Source organism: Neofelis nebulosa, chromosome 3 (genome assembly GCF_028018385.1).
Source record: "Neofelis nebulosa isolate mNeoNeb1 chromosome 3, mNeoNeb1.pri, whole genome shotgun sequence".
NCBI classification, from domain to species: domain Eukaryota; kingdom Metazoa; phylum Chordata; class Mammalia; order Carnivora; family Felidae; genus Neofelis; species Neofelis nebulosa.
Genome location: NC_080784.1, coordinates 135,502,460 through 135,520,281, shown reverse-complemented (window position 1 = coordinate 135,520,281; position 17,822 = coordinate 135,502,460). Strand labels below are relative to the sequence as shown.

Genomic DNA, 17,822 nt, shown 5'->3' with positions numbered 1-17,822 from the left:
CTACCCTATTATATCCTTAATTTTTGTAACCTAACTTCTTGAGTTTCTTTCATGAATTAGTAATTTGGAATCAATTTAGGAAAATAAGCATTAAATTCCTGATGTCTCATGGAAAGATTTATTCACAGACATAGATTTTGGTTTGTTCTTTTTAAGCTACATTTGTGTGATCTTCTGTCACAGCAGCCAGAGGAGTGCTAGAACTAGAAATGGCTGGGTTGCATGAGTCTAACCGCTTTTCCAATCATGGCTGCCTTTCAAAGTAGATGCTTGAAATTTGAAAGACCTGATGTAGCGTCTCTTTCTCAAATCAATATTTTTAAAGTAAAATCTCATATAAAATTACTGTTTTTCAAGAATCTAATGTACAAGAAGATGATATTTATGATGATCCTCAAGAAGCTGAAGTTATTCAGTCTCTGCTGGATGTCGTGGATGAGGAAGCCCAGAATCTTTTAAACCAAAATAATGCAGCAGGAGATGTCAGTGTTCCAGGTAGATGAACCAGAATGAATAAGTTGGTACACTAAGGAGTGCAAGAAGGAGGCCTCTAGGAAGCATTTTAATTTCTCTTGGCCCACTTATTTCTTCCCCAGGTTCATTGAAAACCAATGGGAAGTTATCTGAAGGGAGAGCAGAAGATACAGACTGTGATGGTTCACCTTTACCTGAAGACTTTACAGAGGTAAGGATAAGAGCTAGATAAACACCATAGGAGGTTATCTCTTGTTAGAATTATGTATCTTCTTACATAAAGTTTGTTTTCTCTGCTGAGGCCTTATCTCTGCCTCCACCAACCCCCCATTTCTGATTTTCCAACACCGCTCATCCCCTGCCCCAACTCTGGCATTTGCAGGTTTATGTTTACTTGTCTGGTTCCTGTAGACATTTGACTTTGCAGCCTATCCTAGTGTGCTAGAGCTGCCACAACAAAATACCACAAACTGAAAGACTTAAGAAACAGAAATTTATTTTCTCATAATTCTAGAGGCTGGAAGTCCCAAGGTGCCAGCAGAGTTGGTTTCTGGTGAGACCTCTCTCCTCCGCTTGCAGATGACCACCTTTTCACTGTGTCCTCACATGCCCATTCGTCTGTTTTCATGAACCCCTGGTGTCTCTTCCTTTTCTTATAAGGACACCAATCCTATTGGATTAGAGCCCCATCCTTATGACCTTATTTAGCCTTAATTACCTCCATAAAAACTGTCTCCAAACAGTCATTTTGGGGTTAGGGCTTCAACCTGTGAATCTTGCGAGGGACACAATTCAGTCTATAACAATCTATTCTTTAACAAGTTATAAAATATAATTAAATAAAATTTCATTCACAATAGTTAAATAAAAGTATAGGCATAAATTCAACCCAAATGTACGAAACCTATATTATGAAAACTTTAAAACTCTACAAAGAAGCAGAAGAAATATTAAAGAGAAACATTTCTTATTCCTTGATAGAAAAACCCAAAATTTAACTTCTCCCTAGATTTACCCATAAATTAATATGGTCCCATAAAATATTTCAACTTTTTTTTTAATGTTTATTTATCTTGAGGAGGGGAGTATGAATGGGTAAGGTTAATAATGATGGGTAATGGGACAGATAAAGAATGGGTAAGGGGCAGAGAGAGGGGGAAAAGAGAGAATCCCAAGCAGTCTCACTCTGTCAGTGCAGAGCCCAATGCAGGGCTCAATCCCATGAACCATGAGATCCTGATGCTGAGCCTAAATCAAGAGTCCAACACAACTATCTGAGCCACCTAGGAGCCCCTTCAACTTTTTTTTAATGAGAGGCAGGCTAGCTTGGTAAAATGATTTTAAAGTTCACTTGGAAGAAATTAGGATGCAAAACTGTTAGGAACAAATCTAAAAATTAAGGTTTATGGAAGGAGAATATTCCTACCAATTATTAGTAAATATCATGTAAGTTGTTCTACCACCAAAGTGCAGATAGATCCCGCAAATATACACATTGAGAATTCAAGATGTTAAAGACCAAACATTTTGGGACAGTCCATCCTTTAAATTTAATAAATTGACGCTTGAATATATGGGACATCTGCTTCAGAAGAGATTTTGACTAATAGTAAACAAAACAAAGAAAGTGAAAAAACAAATTCAGGAAAGGAGAAAACAAAGTACTGAGATAAAAACATGAAGAAGTTATATTTGTATCAAACTCTAAATGTGTTAAAATCACTATGGAAATTATATTCATAAGCAGACAAATTCAAAAAAGACAAATATGACTAATCTTTGTAGCTGAAAGGAAGACTAAGCCAGTATTCTGGAAACGTTTTCTGTTTCATTTTAAATTTCTAGAATGTTGCCTACATTTGAGTAGTTTTAAGAGTTACCTAGAATTTCTGAAAATATTTAGTTTTTCATAAGTATGCTTCTTTGGGACCACCCTAAACAAATTGTAGATTATTTATTGAACTGGCTCATAATAGTGTGTTCTACAACCCTGGAAGTTGTTTTGTTTTTGTTTCTTTAACTTTTATTATTGAAGTGTAGTTGAAATACAATGCTCTATTTTCAGTTATGCAACATAGTGATTTAACAATTCTATACATTATGCAATGCTTACCACAGTAAGTGTAGTTAACCACCTGTCATCCTTCAAAGTTATTACAATGTTATTGATTCTCTTTCCTGTGCTATACTTTTCATTTGGTGACATTTTTATAATTAATTAATTTATTTTAGGTAGCTCCATGCCCAGAATGGGGTTTGAATTCATGACCCCAAGATCAAGAGTCACATGCTCCACCAACTGAGCCAGTCAGGTGTCCCATGACATTTATTTTATAAAGTTTGTATCTCTTAATCCCCTTCACTTATTTCACCTATCCCCTCAGCCCTGCCCCCCCTGCCAACCACCAGTTTGTTCTCTGTATTTATGAGTCTGTTTCTGTATTTTGTTTGTCTATTTATTTTTTAGATTCCACATCTAAATGAAATCATATGGTATTTGTCTTTCTCTGACTTACTTCACTTAGCATGATATCCTCCAGGTCCATCCATGTTGTCACAAATGGCAAGATCTCATTCTTTTTTATGACTGAGTGATATTCCATCATGTGTATATACCATATCTTCTTTATCTATTGTTAGGCACTTAAATTGGTTCCATATCTTGGCTGATGTAAGTAATGGCTGCAGTAGGGGTTCTTGTCTGGCTCAGTTGGTAGAACACGCAAGTCTTGATCTCAGGGTCATGAGTTCAAGCCCCACACTGGGTGCAGAAATTACAAAAAAAAAAAAAAATGTTTCAATAAACATCGAATTTGTGTTTTCATTTTCTTTGTGTAAATACCCGATAGGGAAATTACTTGGATTGTATGTACAACCCTGAAAGTTTTAGGGTTTTAACCCTGAAAGTTTTCTCATGAGTCAAAAGTTAAGCTACTTTTGACATTATAAATGATATGATGATGATATTATAAATAGTATAGTATCACACAGGGTCATTTGTCACTGTCTTGTAACTTGTCTCTCTACACTTAACTACCTTTTAATGAAGTACTTCAGGCCAATGTCTGAGCTTTATTTATGAATGAAGGAATGAATGCCAGTCATATACATAGTGTAAATCATCATCTAAAGTTTCAAAACTATTCACTTAGCTATTGCTGAACTCGTTTGACCCTGATTAAGCTGGGGATAACAAGGTAAGAAGGTATATCAGGGTTTCTGTCCTCAATTTGCTTGTATAGTCTAGTAGTCAATTTGGGAGCTGTACAATGTAAATAAGTAAGTACAATTTTTAAAACTATAGTAAAAACATGTCCTGATAAATGTTTATATGGAATCCAGAGAATGTTACAAAGAATTGTGGAATAATAGGGACTATACAGGAGTTGATGGGTATGGTTATTAAGGCTTCTGAGAGAATTAGCATTTTATTTATTTATTTTTTAATGTTTATTATTGAGAGAGAGAGACAGAGCGCAAGTGGAGGAGGGGCAGGCTCCAGGCTCTGAGCTGTCAGCACAGAGCCTGATGCGGGGCTCGAACCCACGGACCGTGAGATCATGACCTGAGCCAAAGTTTTAGCATTTTGAAGGTATTCGGTAGGTGAGATGCAATAGGAAAGAGCATTCCATACTGAGGAACTGCTTAGCAAGGACATGAAGGTCTGGATCAGCCTGGGACATTCAGGGCACTAAATCATCGCAAGTAGGGTGTCATGTGGTATCTTGAAAGCTAAGACTGAAGAGATAGGGAGGGGTGAGTTGAGCAAGTGACTTAGATGTCATGGCAAGGAATTTGGTCTTTCTACACCTCTGGACAGGCAACTTTCCTGAGAGAGATAGAAACATGTCCCCCATTAGCTCAAAACATCTAAGATGGAGAGAAGAAAGGCATGGCCTCCTAAGACATGACATCATTGTGCTGAAATACATCAGCACACTTCCTATGTTGTTTCTAATACTGGTTATTAATCAGTAAACAATAGAAACTTTCAGTGGCTTTCCATCACCTATAAGATAATCATGCTTGACTGACTGTAGGATCCTGGCTTTACGGGCATTCGACTGATGTAGTCACACAGCCCTATGCTTAGAAGAGCTCCTCATGTGCTGTGCCATCATCTTGAAATTCTCAATTTTTTAACAAGATATCCCATATTTCCATTTGACAATGGGCACTACAAATGATACAGTTTGGTCTTGGACCCAGGAGATATCTCTACTCTTCAAGTTGCTGGATCTGGATTCTTTGAGCAATAGGATAACAAACCAACCTTCAGATGGGCTGGCCATGGTAAAATCTAAGTCTTTTCCTTGAGGCAGTGCTGCAGCTGCCTTCTCTTCCAAGGAGCCTACAATCCAGAATGAGAAGAGAGACCGAAGGCCATCTCCTTGACCCAAACCTACCCCATACACAGGTGAACTTTGCAAAATAGTGGGAAATTTTTCTTTAAGTTTTTAAATTCCAGTTAGTTAACATACAGTGTAACATTAGTTTCAGGTGTATAGTTTAGAGCACTTCCATACAGTGCTCATCATGACACATGTGCCCCTTAATCCCCATCACCTATTTAACCCATTCTTCCACCCGCCTCCCCTCTGTGGTAAACCATAGAATTTCTTCTCTATAGTTAAGAGTCTGTTTCTTAGTTTGCCTCTCTGGTTTTTTCCCCATGATTGTTTGTTTTGTTTCTTAAATTCCACATATGAGTAAAATCGTATGGTATTTGTCTTTAACTTATTTCACTTGGCATAATACTCTGTAGCTCTGTCCACATCCTTGTAAATGGCAGCATTTCATCCTTTTCATGGCTGAGTAATATTCCAGTGTGTGTGTGTGTGTGTGTGTGTGTGTGTGTGTGTGTGTGTACACATACATATCTTCTTTATCCATTGATCAGTCAGTGGACATTTGGGCTCTTTTCATAATTTGGCTATTGTAGATAATGCTGCTATAAACATGGGGGTGCATGTGTCCCATCAAATTAGTATTTGTATGTCTTAGGGTTTAATTACCCAGTAGTGCAATTGCTGGATCATAGAATAGTTCTATTTTTAACTTTCTGAGGAAACGCCATACTCTTTTCCAGAGTGGCTGCACCAGTTACATTCCCACCAACAGTGCAAAAGGGTTCCCCTTTCTCCACATCCTCACCAACATCTGTTGTTTCTTGTATTTTTCATTTCAGCCATTCTGACAGGAATATTGATATTGGAAAATTGATATTGTTGTAGTATCACTATATTTTATTTCCAATTGGGTTTTATCTCACCATTTTCATATTAATAACAGTTGACTCTTATAAAAGGCTTTATACTTTTCAAAAGTATCACACTCATGGTAGATTCTTAGACCAGGCTTTTGATGGGAAATACAAAATCCAAATAACTTTACTTGGAAAAAAATCAACCCAGACTAAAATTATCAACTTGCAGAAACAGGTAACATCTAAGAAGCTTCCTTTTAGTGGATAAAAGCTTCCTTTTATCCATGGATAAAAACAAGCTACACTTTTTTTCTTCCTCCATAGAAATTCTGCATTTTCCTCAAACTGAAGTTCATATCAGAATAACTTAATTATAAATACTTCTTAAGTCTAAAGGTCTATAACTGAAAGATCGTATTAAAGATTATTTATATCTTGGGGCACCTGGGTGGCTCAGTCGGTTGGGCATCTGACTTTAGCTCAGGTTATGGTCTCACGGTTTGTGGTTTCAAGCCCCATGTCAAGCTGTGTGCTGACAGCATGGAGCCTGGCGCCTACTTCAGTTTCTGTGACTCCCTCTCTCTCTGTTCCTTCCCCACTCATGTTCTGTCTCTGTCTCTCAAAAATGAATACACATTTTTAAAAATATATTTTTTATATCTTTATTAAAGAAGTGAGACAACCTTCCGTGGCTCAGGCATAAGCACGTGTAGGCACACAGTGGTAACCAGATGTGGTTCCTGCCCTTGTGGAGCTTATAGTCTAATGAAGAGGACAAGACAATGATCAAATAAACACCCAAGTAAACATGAAATTACAAGTTGTGATAAGGTCTATGAAGTTTAAAAAGAAAAGAAGCGGTGCCTGGGTGGCTCAGTTGGTTTGACGTCCGACTCTTGATTTCAGCTCAGGTCATGATCCTGGGGTCATGGGATTGAGCCCCACATCGGGCTCCATACTGAGCATGCAGCCCGCTTGGGATTCTTTCTCTCTCTCTCCCTCTGCCTCTCTCCCCACTCGTGCTCATGCTCTCTCTCTCTCTCTAAAATAAGAGAAAAAGAAAAAAAGTGCTACAAATAAAAGCAAATGGATTATGGAGGTAAACAGCAGCCAGATAATTCAGGGTCTTGAAATGAAAGGACTGTCCCATTTGTTAAGATAATTTGTCCTAATAAAGATTGGAATGTAAGATTTATTAATCATCTAAGAATGAAACTTGTCATCTTCTGATTGTAGCAAACTGCACTTGCAGTATTTGGGTCTCTGAGACACCATACTCACTTAAAGTATGAGCTGATTGGTCTATGTTCTCCACAGAAGGACCCATCACTTTAATAATAAAAGGGCAAGATAATTTAACACACTGAAAATTACTAAGATTTTTCTGGAGAGCCCATTTTCAGATTTTAAAATTGAAGTAGTGTAAAAATATATACAGAATATGCATGTCTAATCATACTTCAGCTATACATCTTGTCTTCTCCTTACCTCTGTACCATTAATATCCCTTATGAGAAATGAAAAGCCAGTCAGTAAGTGGGACCAGCAAAACTCTTGGGCCACTGAAGATGCCTTAGCCACAGTTTGACATTAATTGAATGTCATACGTGTGTTTGTTATATGAGGATGGACATGACAGAAAATATAGGAAATAAGTAACAGAAACAAATTGAACACTGAGATTGTTTGATTTTTTTTTTTACAATGGGCTAATGTAATTTTTATTTCTCTTTATTGTAGTCTATCAAAATGAATGGCTGTGAAGAATATTATGAAGAAAAAGTAAAAAGTGAAAGGTAAGAAAATAATCCCTTAAAGTATATAACAGGGGCACCTGGGTGGCTCCATCAGTTGAGCATCTGACTTTGGCTCAGGTCATGATGTCACAGTTCATGAGTTCGAGCCCCATGTCAGGCTCTGTACTGACAGCTCAGAGCCTGAAGCCTGCTTCAGATTTTGTGTCTCCCTCTCTCTCTCTGCCCCTCCCCCACATGTTCATTCCCCCTCCTTCTCTCTCTCTCTCTCTCTCAAAAATAAATAAACATTTAAAAAAATTAAAGTATAAAAATTCCATTGCTTTTTAGAAGTGCTCTGAGGTGGGGGTACCTGGCTGACTCAGTTCGTGGAGCATGTGACTATTGATCTCCGGGTCATGAGTTCAAACCCCACCCTGGGTGTAGAGATTACTTAAAAAATAAAATCTTTAAAAAAAAAAAGGTGTTCTGAAGATTTTCATTTAGATGTTGCTTTTGAAATTAATTTATTCTTTTCCAATGAAATGAGAATGTTGACTAAATTATGGACCTATGGCTGAATATTAAGAATGTTTTTAAAATACTGTTATAAGGGTTCAGGTGGCATGTGACAATGTATTTGTTATAGCATTCCTCCAAAAAACAGTATCCTTGACCATGGGGAAAAAATGAAAGAAAGGTCTAAAAGGGAAAGTGCCAACAATGAGGAAAGTCTGGCAAATATCTGGGCCAGCTGCCAATAATTGTAAAGATACAAGCTCTTCCCTGTTAGGCAAGGGAAGGGGAGGAAGGAGGTCGGGGAAACTAGTATATCTAATTTATTTGAATGGCAGTTAGAAACCCTATTAACATATAAATTTTATCTACATGTTACTAATTCTCGGATACACTTTCTTTTTGATTTTAACATTTCTGAAATCATGAAGGGCCTTACAACCATCAATATAATTTCTTCCTTAATGTGAACAAAATAATAGTGTATCTTACAACGATGAGCGTCAAAGATTCAAAGAATTGTAATACATAACCTTCAATCTAGCAATTTCATTTCTAAAAAATGGCTCCCACTACCACATGTGTGCAAAGACATTTCTACAAAAATGTAATTGCAACATCATTTATACTTGTAAAAAAATAATTACACAAAATAAATTAGGGTATACGCCTACAAGCACCCATGAAACACTAAAGCAGCTAATCAAAGGAATGATAAAGGAGGGAATGCCTGACGGAAGGATCTCCAAACTATACCCTTGCAAACAAAATATATTTATTACATGACAAAAGCAACCTCATTGATGCAGAACTTGCAAATTAAATGTTAATTGCAACCCATAATTATCTGGAAGAGAGGAAAACATTCACCATAAAAGCAACATAATTGCTACCCCGTTATTGATGTTGTGGGACCATTGTACATGTCTTGTTTTAATGGTCGATACTAATGTTGTTTTGTTCCCCCTGAATATCATAAAATGCAAAAATGTGTTCAGCCTTTTACATTATGCTTTTTCATCTCATTGCTAAACTTTTGTCCTGCCTGGATTCTCTTTTCTAGCCATCCACCCTACCAGCAAGATGGCATCTACTGTGTACCCCTAGAATAATGGGAACTTGTACTGTGTTTTATTACATTACCTGAGTGTCCTGATGCAGAAATGTCCCTCCAGCCTCCACTTGTAGCAAAAGACAGATGTGCATCAACAGAGACTTCTATAAATAAATTAAGATACATCCATATGGTACAATAATAGTAGGTAGCTGTTAAAAAGACACAAAGAGCTCTACTGACACAGTTGTAATTGGTTATCTGTGTTGGAGCGGGCAACAAACCACTTTCTCTGTCTCCAAGGGACGCCTTCAGTCTAACGTCCAAAGACAGGATTTGTTTGAAAATAAATTTTAGACTATATTAAACAATTCTGTACTTCAGTTTAATTTACATCTATCAATAAATCTTAGGACTTGTAGGCTTGGGTTTTTCAAATCAGATCATCTGTTTTTTTGTTTTTTTAATTTTCTTAACATTTACTTATTTTTGAGAGACAGAGAGAGACAGAGCATGAGCAGGGGAGGGGCAGAGAGAGAGGGAGACACAGAATCTGAAGCAGACTCCAGGCCCTGACCTTTCAACACAGAGCCCGACGTGGGGCTCGAACTCACAAACCACAAGATCATGACCTGAGCCAAAGTCAGATGCTTAACCGACTGAGCTACCCAGGCGCCCCCAGACGATCTGTTTTTAAATATCTTGATAATTGTATAGGAAATAAGGAGTTCAAGGATATTCTTTTTTGAGAGAGAGAGAGAGAGAGAGAGAGAGAGAGAGAGAGAGAATGCATGTACACATGAGTGGGAGAGGGGCAGAAAGAGAGAGAGAGAGAGTGAAGGAGAGAATCCCAAGAAGGCTCCACACTGTCAGCACAGAGCCCAATGCGGGCTCAATCCCATGAACCATGAGATCATGAGCTGAGCTGAAACCAAGAGTCAGACACCTAACCGACTGAGCCACTTGGGTGTCCCTCAGGGATATAATATTTAAATGCATTTGGGGGAGAAAACTGAAGAAAATATTACAAACGTGTTTTGTTGTCATAGCTTGATTCAAAAGCCACAAGAAAGGAAGACTGATGGTGACAATGAAGTGGCCTGGGCAAGTGATGAATTGCCAATGGAAACAACAAACCTTGAGGATTCCAATAAAGGCAAGAATTTTATAAGCCATTTTTTTCATCAAAAGCAATGGATAAAAAAATAAGTGAAAATCACAGTTTTCAGAATACAGAGATACGCTATTTCTCTATATGTGTGCATTATTTGGTTCTATACATTAAATGAAATTACATAGGCAAACATCAGCATTCAGTTCTCTAAATAGGTATTTGCACAGTTGGAGGCTAAAATTCTCAGTGGCTTGAAGTAAAACACACAAATAAATGTGTAAATATGTTAATTGGAAACACAAAGTCACAGTTTTGCCAATCTGGAACGAGAAGTCAAGGAGTACATTTAATTTATAATAAAACAGGTAGAATCACTCAAAGAGGGAAAATTATTACCCTTGAATCTCAACCTCATTTTTTAAAAGCGAGAGTCAATTGCTGTGTCCTGTTACTGCCTCTGTGACTTTATAACTGAGCCAGTAGAGAAATGAAGCTCTATTCAGTGTTGCATTTCTCTTTTTTTATAGAAGGCAGTGTTACACTAATGCAACAAAAGACATGGTTTTGTAATTTGAAGTGTTAGTTGTTAAAGGAAATTAAAGTAGTTGAATGAACACCTTTTTGATTTATGTGGACTGTTAGTGTCCGTGATGGTGCTTTTGTCAAATCCCGTAGCCCATGCCCATCTCCAGTGTTTGAGCTCCCATCGCCTTTATGCTCAGTTCTGTAAAAGTTTACAACTACTTTCAAGGAGTGAATTCTGTGTTTACAACTAGCCTTCACCCCACCAGATGTTCCATTTCTTGAGATATTGTACAGCCTCCTATGGCCTACAGAGCCTGGCATTATTGTTATCTATGTAGTAACTGTCATCAGAATGCTTTAGTTAACTAATTTACAGGTATGTCTGCAAAGTGACACTTATGCAGACTATAGCAAGAACTCCCTCCTACTTTTTTCCAGGATAACAGTTGCTTTCTGATACAAGTAGTTTCCACAGAGCAGGTACTAAATTAGATACATATCTCTTCTAAGACACTGATATCACTTATTTGATAAGCTCCTGAAGACCCCAACGTTTCACTTGTATTGATAAAACTGTCAAATGCCAGAGATACTAGCACTGAGTACCAAGGGTACTTGGTAGAGAGGGTAAGAGAGAGGAGGGTAGAGAGAGGAGACATCAGTGTTTCTAATGCAATGTCCCATTATGAAGAATTTCTGAAGCATGCCACTTCATCTTTTCCCCATGTGCTTGGAAGCTAATTAAAGTGCAAAGCAATAAGAGGGACTAGATACGTTCTCATCAAGAAAATAGTGCCATCCAAGTCAAGAGAAGCAAAAAAAAAAAAAAAAAATTCAAACTCTTCTAGAAACTGTAAGTACACAAGAGCCAAGGGCCTTGCCATGGCCAAGATTTTCCTATGTTGATTGTAGGTATCTGCCTACCTGTTCTATTGCCTTGTTAATTCTAAAGACTCTTCCTTTGGTAAAAATAGAGGAGGTAAGAACATGCGCAAATCCGTTCCCTTATTGGCTAAATCAATTATGTGGGAATTTTTTTTTAAAACATCGACTGCTGTCTTCCTGTTAGATCATCCGTTTCTGACAAATGAGGAGCTTGCTGCAGTCCCCATCGTCAAAGTGCCCCCCTCCGGTAAATACACCGGTACCAAGTTGAAATCAGTCATTCGAATGTTGCGAGGTTTGTTAGATCAAGGGATTCCTTCTAAGGAGCTGGAGGTAAGTGGCTTCTGCCAGTGATTCTTTATCAAAGTTTTATATGCAGGGTTAGGAGAAATTTTGAAAAGGCCCATTACCTCACAACTCTACTTCCAACCACAAGCACCATCCTGTCCTGTCTAGCAGGAAATTAATTTTTCCAGTTAGGATCCTAATAGTACTGGTTTAAAGAGATCTCTTTAGCTGCTTTGGAGCTTGATAAATCTCCCGAAAGATTACCCTTCCTGCCTCATAGGAGTGATAAAGAGGCTTTTTTTTTTTTCAAGTTAAGTGTCAATTCCAACCATCCACTAAACTTCATAATTAATACACTGTTGATGTAGTTCATTAGCAGTAGTTTCTAGTTTAATACAGCTCCTTCTGGAGCTGCCCCTCAGTTCAAAGAGGCAATGGTTCAGAGCCCTTGCTCATGTCATCTTGCTGGCAACATCCATATTTACCATGAGACAAAAGAGGAATGTAGCACCCCTGTGGTTTTGGGGTTTACCTGGCTCATCTCTCTCAAACCATATACTTGCTTTGCCTACTTCCTGAGCTTTTCATAACCACTGAAGTGAAAGGAGCTAACTTCTCCTGAGAGCTTCTGCAATGTGCTAGATGCTTTGTATTAAATACTCACGATAATGTAATTCCCATTAATAGATTTGGAAACAAGCTCACAATAGTTGAGGTATACTCTCTTCCATTTTGCAGAAATGATTTCTTTCTTTAAGGTTTAAATGTCACCATCCCACAGACCTGCCATCACAACCCTTTATAAAGTAAATCTTTATTTTTCTCTAACACAGTAGCTTGTTAAGTTCTTGACACATATATCACAGTATGTTTACTTCTCTACTGCCTCTTTCGCCCAATGGTCTGAAAGCTCTAGGAGAACCAGAATCATATCTTCCTTCTCACTACTGTATTCCCAGCACTTACTACAGTGCCCTGCATCTAGTAGGCATTTTCAATATATATTTGTCAAATGGATGGATGGATGGATGGATGGATGGATGGATGGATGGATTAATGAGTGGATGAAAAGTGACAGAGTTGACGTTAAAACATAGGACTGTCTAACCACAACTCTACCATAAAGGTTATTCTATGACCCCACAGACAGTATTGTCAAAAAATTCTGCTCCATCTCATTTTTTAAGTGCAAGTTGTTTTTATAAGTTGTTTTTTTTCCCTAAAATATAATTATAGACCTTTTTAGACTGAAATGTAAAATTAAGATACAAAGTACAGCCTCACAAAATTAGTTGAGTGACTGCAACATGTTAAAGATATTTGCAGAAATATATTTCAAATATCAGATTAATATCGGGATTTTAGGCTTGCTTATCTTGCCAGGACAGATCTATTTCTTAACATTCAGCGTCTGCCCTGATCAGTAGCCAGTTTTGCACCCTGCATATTTAACGTATTTGCAATTATTACTGAATTCCTGCTTATTTCAACAAATTTAACTTTATTTCCATTTTTGCTTGCAGAATCTTCAAGAATTAAAACCTTTGGATCAGTGTCTAATTGGACAAACTAAGGAAAACAGAAGAAAGAATCGATATAAAAATATACTTCCCTGTAAGTTCCAATTTGGCTTAAAATCAAATGTATGTCTAATATAATTTGAACTGATTGAAAGCTTTTATGCTAGTTTACCTATTTCTCACATAAGTGTGTGTGCGCACACACAAGCACATATTCAGAGATTTACATAAGTAACAAATACATTTAGATATAGAATGTGAATTCCTTTTCAAATCATCTATGATATACTGAAAATCACACTGAGGAATCTTAAATATTTCTTCAGACATTTGTGAGTTTTTACAGCATAGTATTAGAAATTAATCAGTGATGCCAAATCAGTAATTTTAAAGTCTTGAAAATATGAAATCAACTTCTGGATGAGTGGTTTCTTAGTTCATGTGTCATGCCAACATCTATTTATTCCACTCACTTTATGGTAGAGAAACGTCTCTGATATATGTGCATGTGGCTGCAGTGGTACCAACGGTGGTACTACCAGGTTGCATTATAGTTTGAACTGTTTCAGGTACAGGAAGGAAAAAAAGCAGTTCCTTTTTACCCACATTTTACCCACTCCACCAATCAACATGTGATTTTTTAAATTATATCTGTTTGTAGCCGAAATATCAATGTCTAGCAACTTTTTGTTTTCTTTAGCCACTTCTCATCGTAATGATCAGCCACATATCTATGTATTAGCACATTGGATTCCACCATGTGTGACACAATGAGCCTATCCTCAAGGAAGTCATAAATTCAAAGACCCGTAACGGAGCCAATAGTGACAAATCATGCAATAAATAATAGCTGAATTTTTTCAACCCAAGACAGAGACACAAAATTTATTTTGGCAAACTTCCTGCGAAAAGTGAATCTTAACATCTTAAAAATTAAATTGAGGGGTGCCTGAGTGGCACAGTCAGTTGGGCATCTGACTCTTGATTTACAGGTCATTATTTCTTTGTGGGATTGAGCCCCACGTCAGGCTCTGCACTGACAGTGTGGAGCCTGCTTGGGATTCTCTCTCTCCCTCTCTTTCTGCATATCCCCCACTCATGTGCACACGTGCTCTCTCTCAAAATAAACTTAAATAAATACACATGAAATTGATAATGGTTCAGTATAAAGTAGGTGGGAATTATTTCAGGCAAAAAAAAAAAAGAAATGGTCAGACTAGTATCTTAAAATCAAATGGAGTAAGCCATGAATCTAAAACTACTGAGTGGATTTATTGCCATGAGTTATGATGTAAAAGTCAAGTAATTGAAGGGCAATTGATGGAGGATTTTGAAACCTATTAATAAAGTCATAATTTGATAATTCTAGAAATTACCAGTTAAATTTATAAATGTTTTAAGTAGAAATGGCTTCTGATGTGTAAGTACATACAAATTAATTATATTGGATAAGATGGCTTACATATACTTTCACTGGTTTGAAAATTTATATTCTGACTATGAAATTACCATCAGACAAAGACAAGAGCCTACATACCTGGAGAATAAAGTGAGCTACCTTTTGATTTATCGTGTTTATAGTTGGCTGCTGATTTAAAAGAACATAATTTAATTAGATGAGCAAGAGGTAATTATGCCAATTATACTTATAATAAGTACTTTAGTAAACTCAGTATAATATTAATATTTGTTTCATGAAATAATCTTTTGGCATTGTCATTCATTAAATTCAATCTTATTGTCATCATTAAGATAAGGATGGATAAGAAATAGTAAAGTTAAGTTTGTTTCTCTAGGAACTTGTTAAGAAGTTCTAAATGTATTAATTTATAAATTTCAGTTTTTCAGCCAAATCTATGTACATAATATCTAATTGTCTGTCAAACTCATTGAGTTGACATCTTAGATATACTTGTAATGAGTGAAATGGGTAAATATAAAATGATTTGGCTATACTATAATTTGAAAATATGCCTTTATTAAAATGTGTTTGTGACTTCATTTATGGCTCTGAGGAATTTCTCATAATCTTTGAGTGACCCTGTTTGTAAGGCTCTTGTTTAAAAATGCATGATACAGGGGTGCCTGGGTGGCTCAGTCAGTTAAGTGTCGGACTCATGATCTTACGGTTCACGAGATCGAGCCCATGTTGGGCTCTAAGCTGACAGTATAGAGCCTGCTTGGAATTCTTTCTCTCCTCTCTTTCTGCCCCTCTCCCACTTGAGCTTGCAAGCATACACAGTCTATCTCTCTTCGAATAATTTTAAAACCTTGAAAAAAAAAGAAATAGAACAAATTCTTTAAAAAATAAATAGAGTGGCTCAGTCAGTTAAGCATCTGACTCTTGATTACTGCTCAGGTCATGAGCTCATGGTTGGTGAGTTTAAGGTCTTCATTGAGCTCTGTGTTGACAGTGTGAAGTCTGCTTGGGCTTCTTTCTTTCTCTCTGCCACTCCCCACTTGTGTGCTCTGTCACTGTCTTGCTCTCTCTCTTTCAAAATAAACTGAAAGAAAGAAAAGAAAGAAAGAAAGAAAGAAAGAAAGAAAGAAAGAAAGAAAGAAAGAAAGAAAGAAAGAAAGAAAGAAGAAGGAAGGAAGGGAAAGAAAGAAAAATGCATGATACAGATGGCTCTGTTTTGTGGTGGAAAATTCACAGATGACGCCACAAGAGTGCCTCTTGGAGATGAAGGTGGGTATATCAACGCCAGCTTCATTAAGATACCAGTGGGAAAAGAAGAGTTTGTTTACATTGCCTGCCAAGGACCTCTCCCTACAACTGTTGGAGATTTCTGGCAGATGATTTGGGAACAAAAATCCACAGTGATAGCCATGATGACCCAAGAAGTAGAAGGGGAAAAAATCAAATGCCAGCGCTATTGGCCTAATATCCTGGGCAAAACGACCATGGTCAGTGACAGGCTTCGGCTGGCTCTTGTGAGAATGCAGCAGCTGAAGGGCTTTGTCGTCAGGGCAATGGCCCTAGAAGATATTCAGGTAAGCAAATTAAATCTTTCCATCTCCCAAGGCTTATCTCCTACTTGGAATGTAGGCCTAGATTCTTTCTTTGATAGCATCAGTGTATTCCTAAATGAAAGCCAGCAACTTCTGGTTTCCCATTTCAGTGGCACTAATGTCACCCATTATTTTTTATCTAATGTAAACTTAAATGTGACCCTCTTCATGACTTCTACCAAGCCGTTTCCTCCAGTATGTACTGTATTAGAATGAAAATGAGAACACAGGACTCTTAAGGTGACCATCTATCATCCTTTGCATAGTGATAAACAGAATGGCTCGAAGCTATGTGCTGGAAATGTTTTGGTTTTTTTTTAAGGTCAAACCTCTCAGTAGAGTGAGTAAAACTTTTTAAAAAATCTCTAAGTATCAAGTACTCCCCCATAAACAATATATTTAGTTTACTTGCTAATGAGGAAATACTAATGTTGATGGTGCTGTGGAAAAAACCCTAAAGGAGTTGACGAAGCCATAGGGATGGGGGAGGGTAGATTTCAGTCAGAAAGAGCAAGTGCAGAGGCCCTAGGCTTGAACTGTGCCTTAGTGTTTTTAAAGAGCCGCAGAGGTCTCTGTGGCCATAAGGAGCAGGTTAGGTCTGAGAGTAGCTGGGCCAAATTTTGTAAGGCAATTAAGCCATTGCAATGACTTTGGCTTTTATGCAGAGTGAGTTAAAAGTGCAGTCATTTAGAAAAGGTTGTTATTCACATCAAAATGTAATTTACTTTTAGGATTTCCAAAAAGTAGTTTTTACCAGTATTTAAAATGTGGAGTTAGCAACCTCCTTGATAAAGACCCTCCATGTGTTGTTTGATAGAGTCTTTTTGTCTCTTTCACCTTTCCTTTCATCCGATCCAATGGGCAAGTCAAAATTTGAAAGAACAGTATATTATTAAGAATTAAAACTTATGGGTGAACAATACAGTATGCCTTTATCTATTTCTTTTGTTGTACAATTTCAGACAGGAGAGACGCGGCATATTTCTCATCTGAATTTCACTGCCTGGCCAGACCACGATACACCTTCTCAGCCAGACGACTTGCTCACTTTTATCTCTTACATGAGACACATTCATAAATCGGGTCCAATCATCACACACTGCAGTGCTGGCATTGGACGTTCAGGGACCCTGATATGCATAGATGTGGTTTTAGGATTAATCAGTCAAGATCTTGACGTGAGTACAAGATATAGGCTGAAACTAGGGCCACCTGAGTGGCTCAGTTTGTTAAGCATCTGTCTCTTGATTTCAGCTCAGGTCTCATGGTCATGATTTTACAGTTATGAGATCAAGCCCCACATCAGGCTCTGCACTGGGTGTGGAGCCTACTTAAGATTCTCTCTCTATCTCTCTCTCTCTCTCTCTCTCTCTCTCTCTCTTTCTCCCTCTGCCCTTTCCTCACTTGTGCTCACTCTGTCTCTCTCTGAAAAAAAAAAAAAAAAGTTATAGGCTGAACTAGCATTTGACCAGAACTAATGGTAAAATCTAATTTT

General features: G+C 37.4%; 1 protein-coding gene across 8 annotated transcripts in view; it reads left to right on the top strand.

The window, feature by feature from the left end:
- Positions 1 to 17,822, top strand: part of PTPN13 (protein tyrosine phosphatase non-receptor type 13) — a 235,138-nt gene that overhangs the window by 211,523 nt on the left and 5,793 nt on the right. For 7 of the 8 annotated variants that reach the window (XM_058719585.1, XM_058719587.1, XM_058719586.1 and 4 more), the window contains 8 exons: positions 358 to 495; positions 597 to 685; positions 7,421 to 7,476; positions 10,033 to 10,139; positions 11,692 to 11,840; positions 13,319 to 13,409; positions 15,972 to 16,309; positions 17,290 to 17,505. In XM_058719585.1, the coding sequence (XP_058575568.1) occupies positions 358 to 495; positions 597 to 685; positions 7,421 to 7,476; positions 10,033 to 10,139; positions 11,692 to 11,840; positions 13,319 to 13,409; positions 15,972 to 16,309; positions 17,290 to 17,505 (1,184 nt within the window). The remainder of the gene's footprint in view (positions 1 to 357; positions 496 to 596; positions 686 to 7,420; positions 7,477 to 10,032; positions 10,140 to 11,691; positions 11,841 to 13,318; positions 13,410 to 15,971; positions 16,310 to 17,289; positions 17,506 to 17,822) is intronic. The other variant, XM_058719583.1, reaches the window with a different exon arrangement.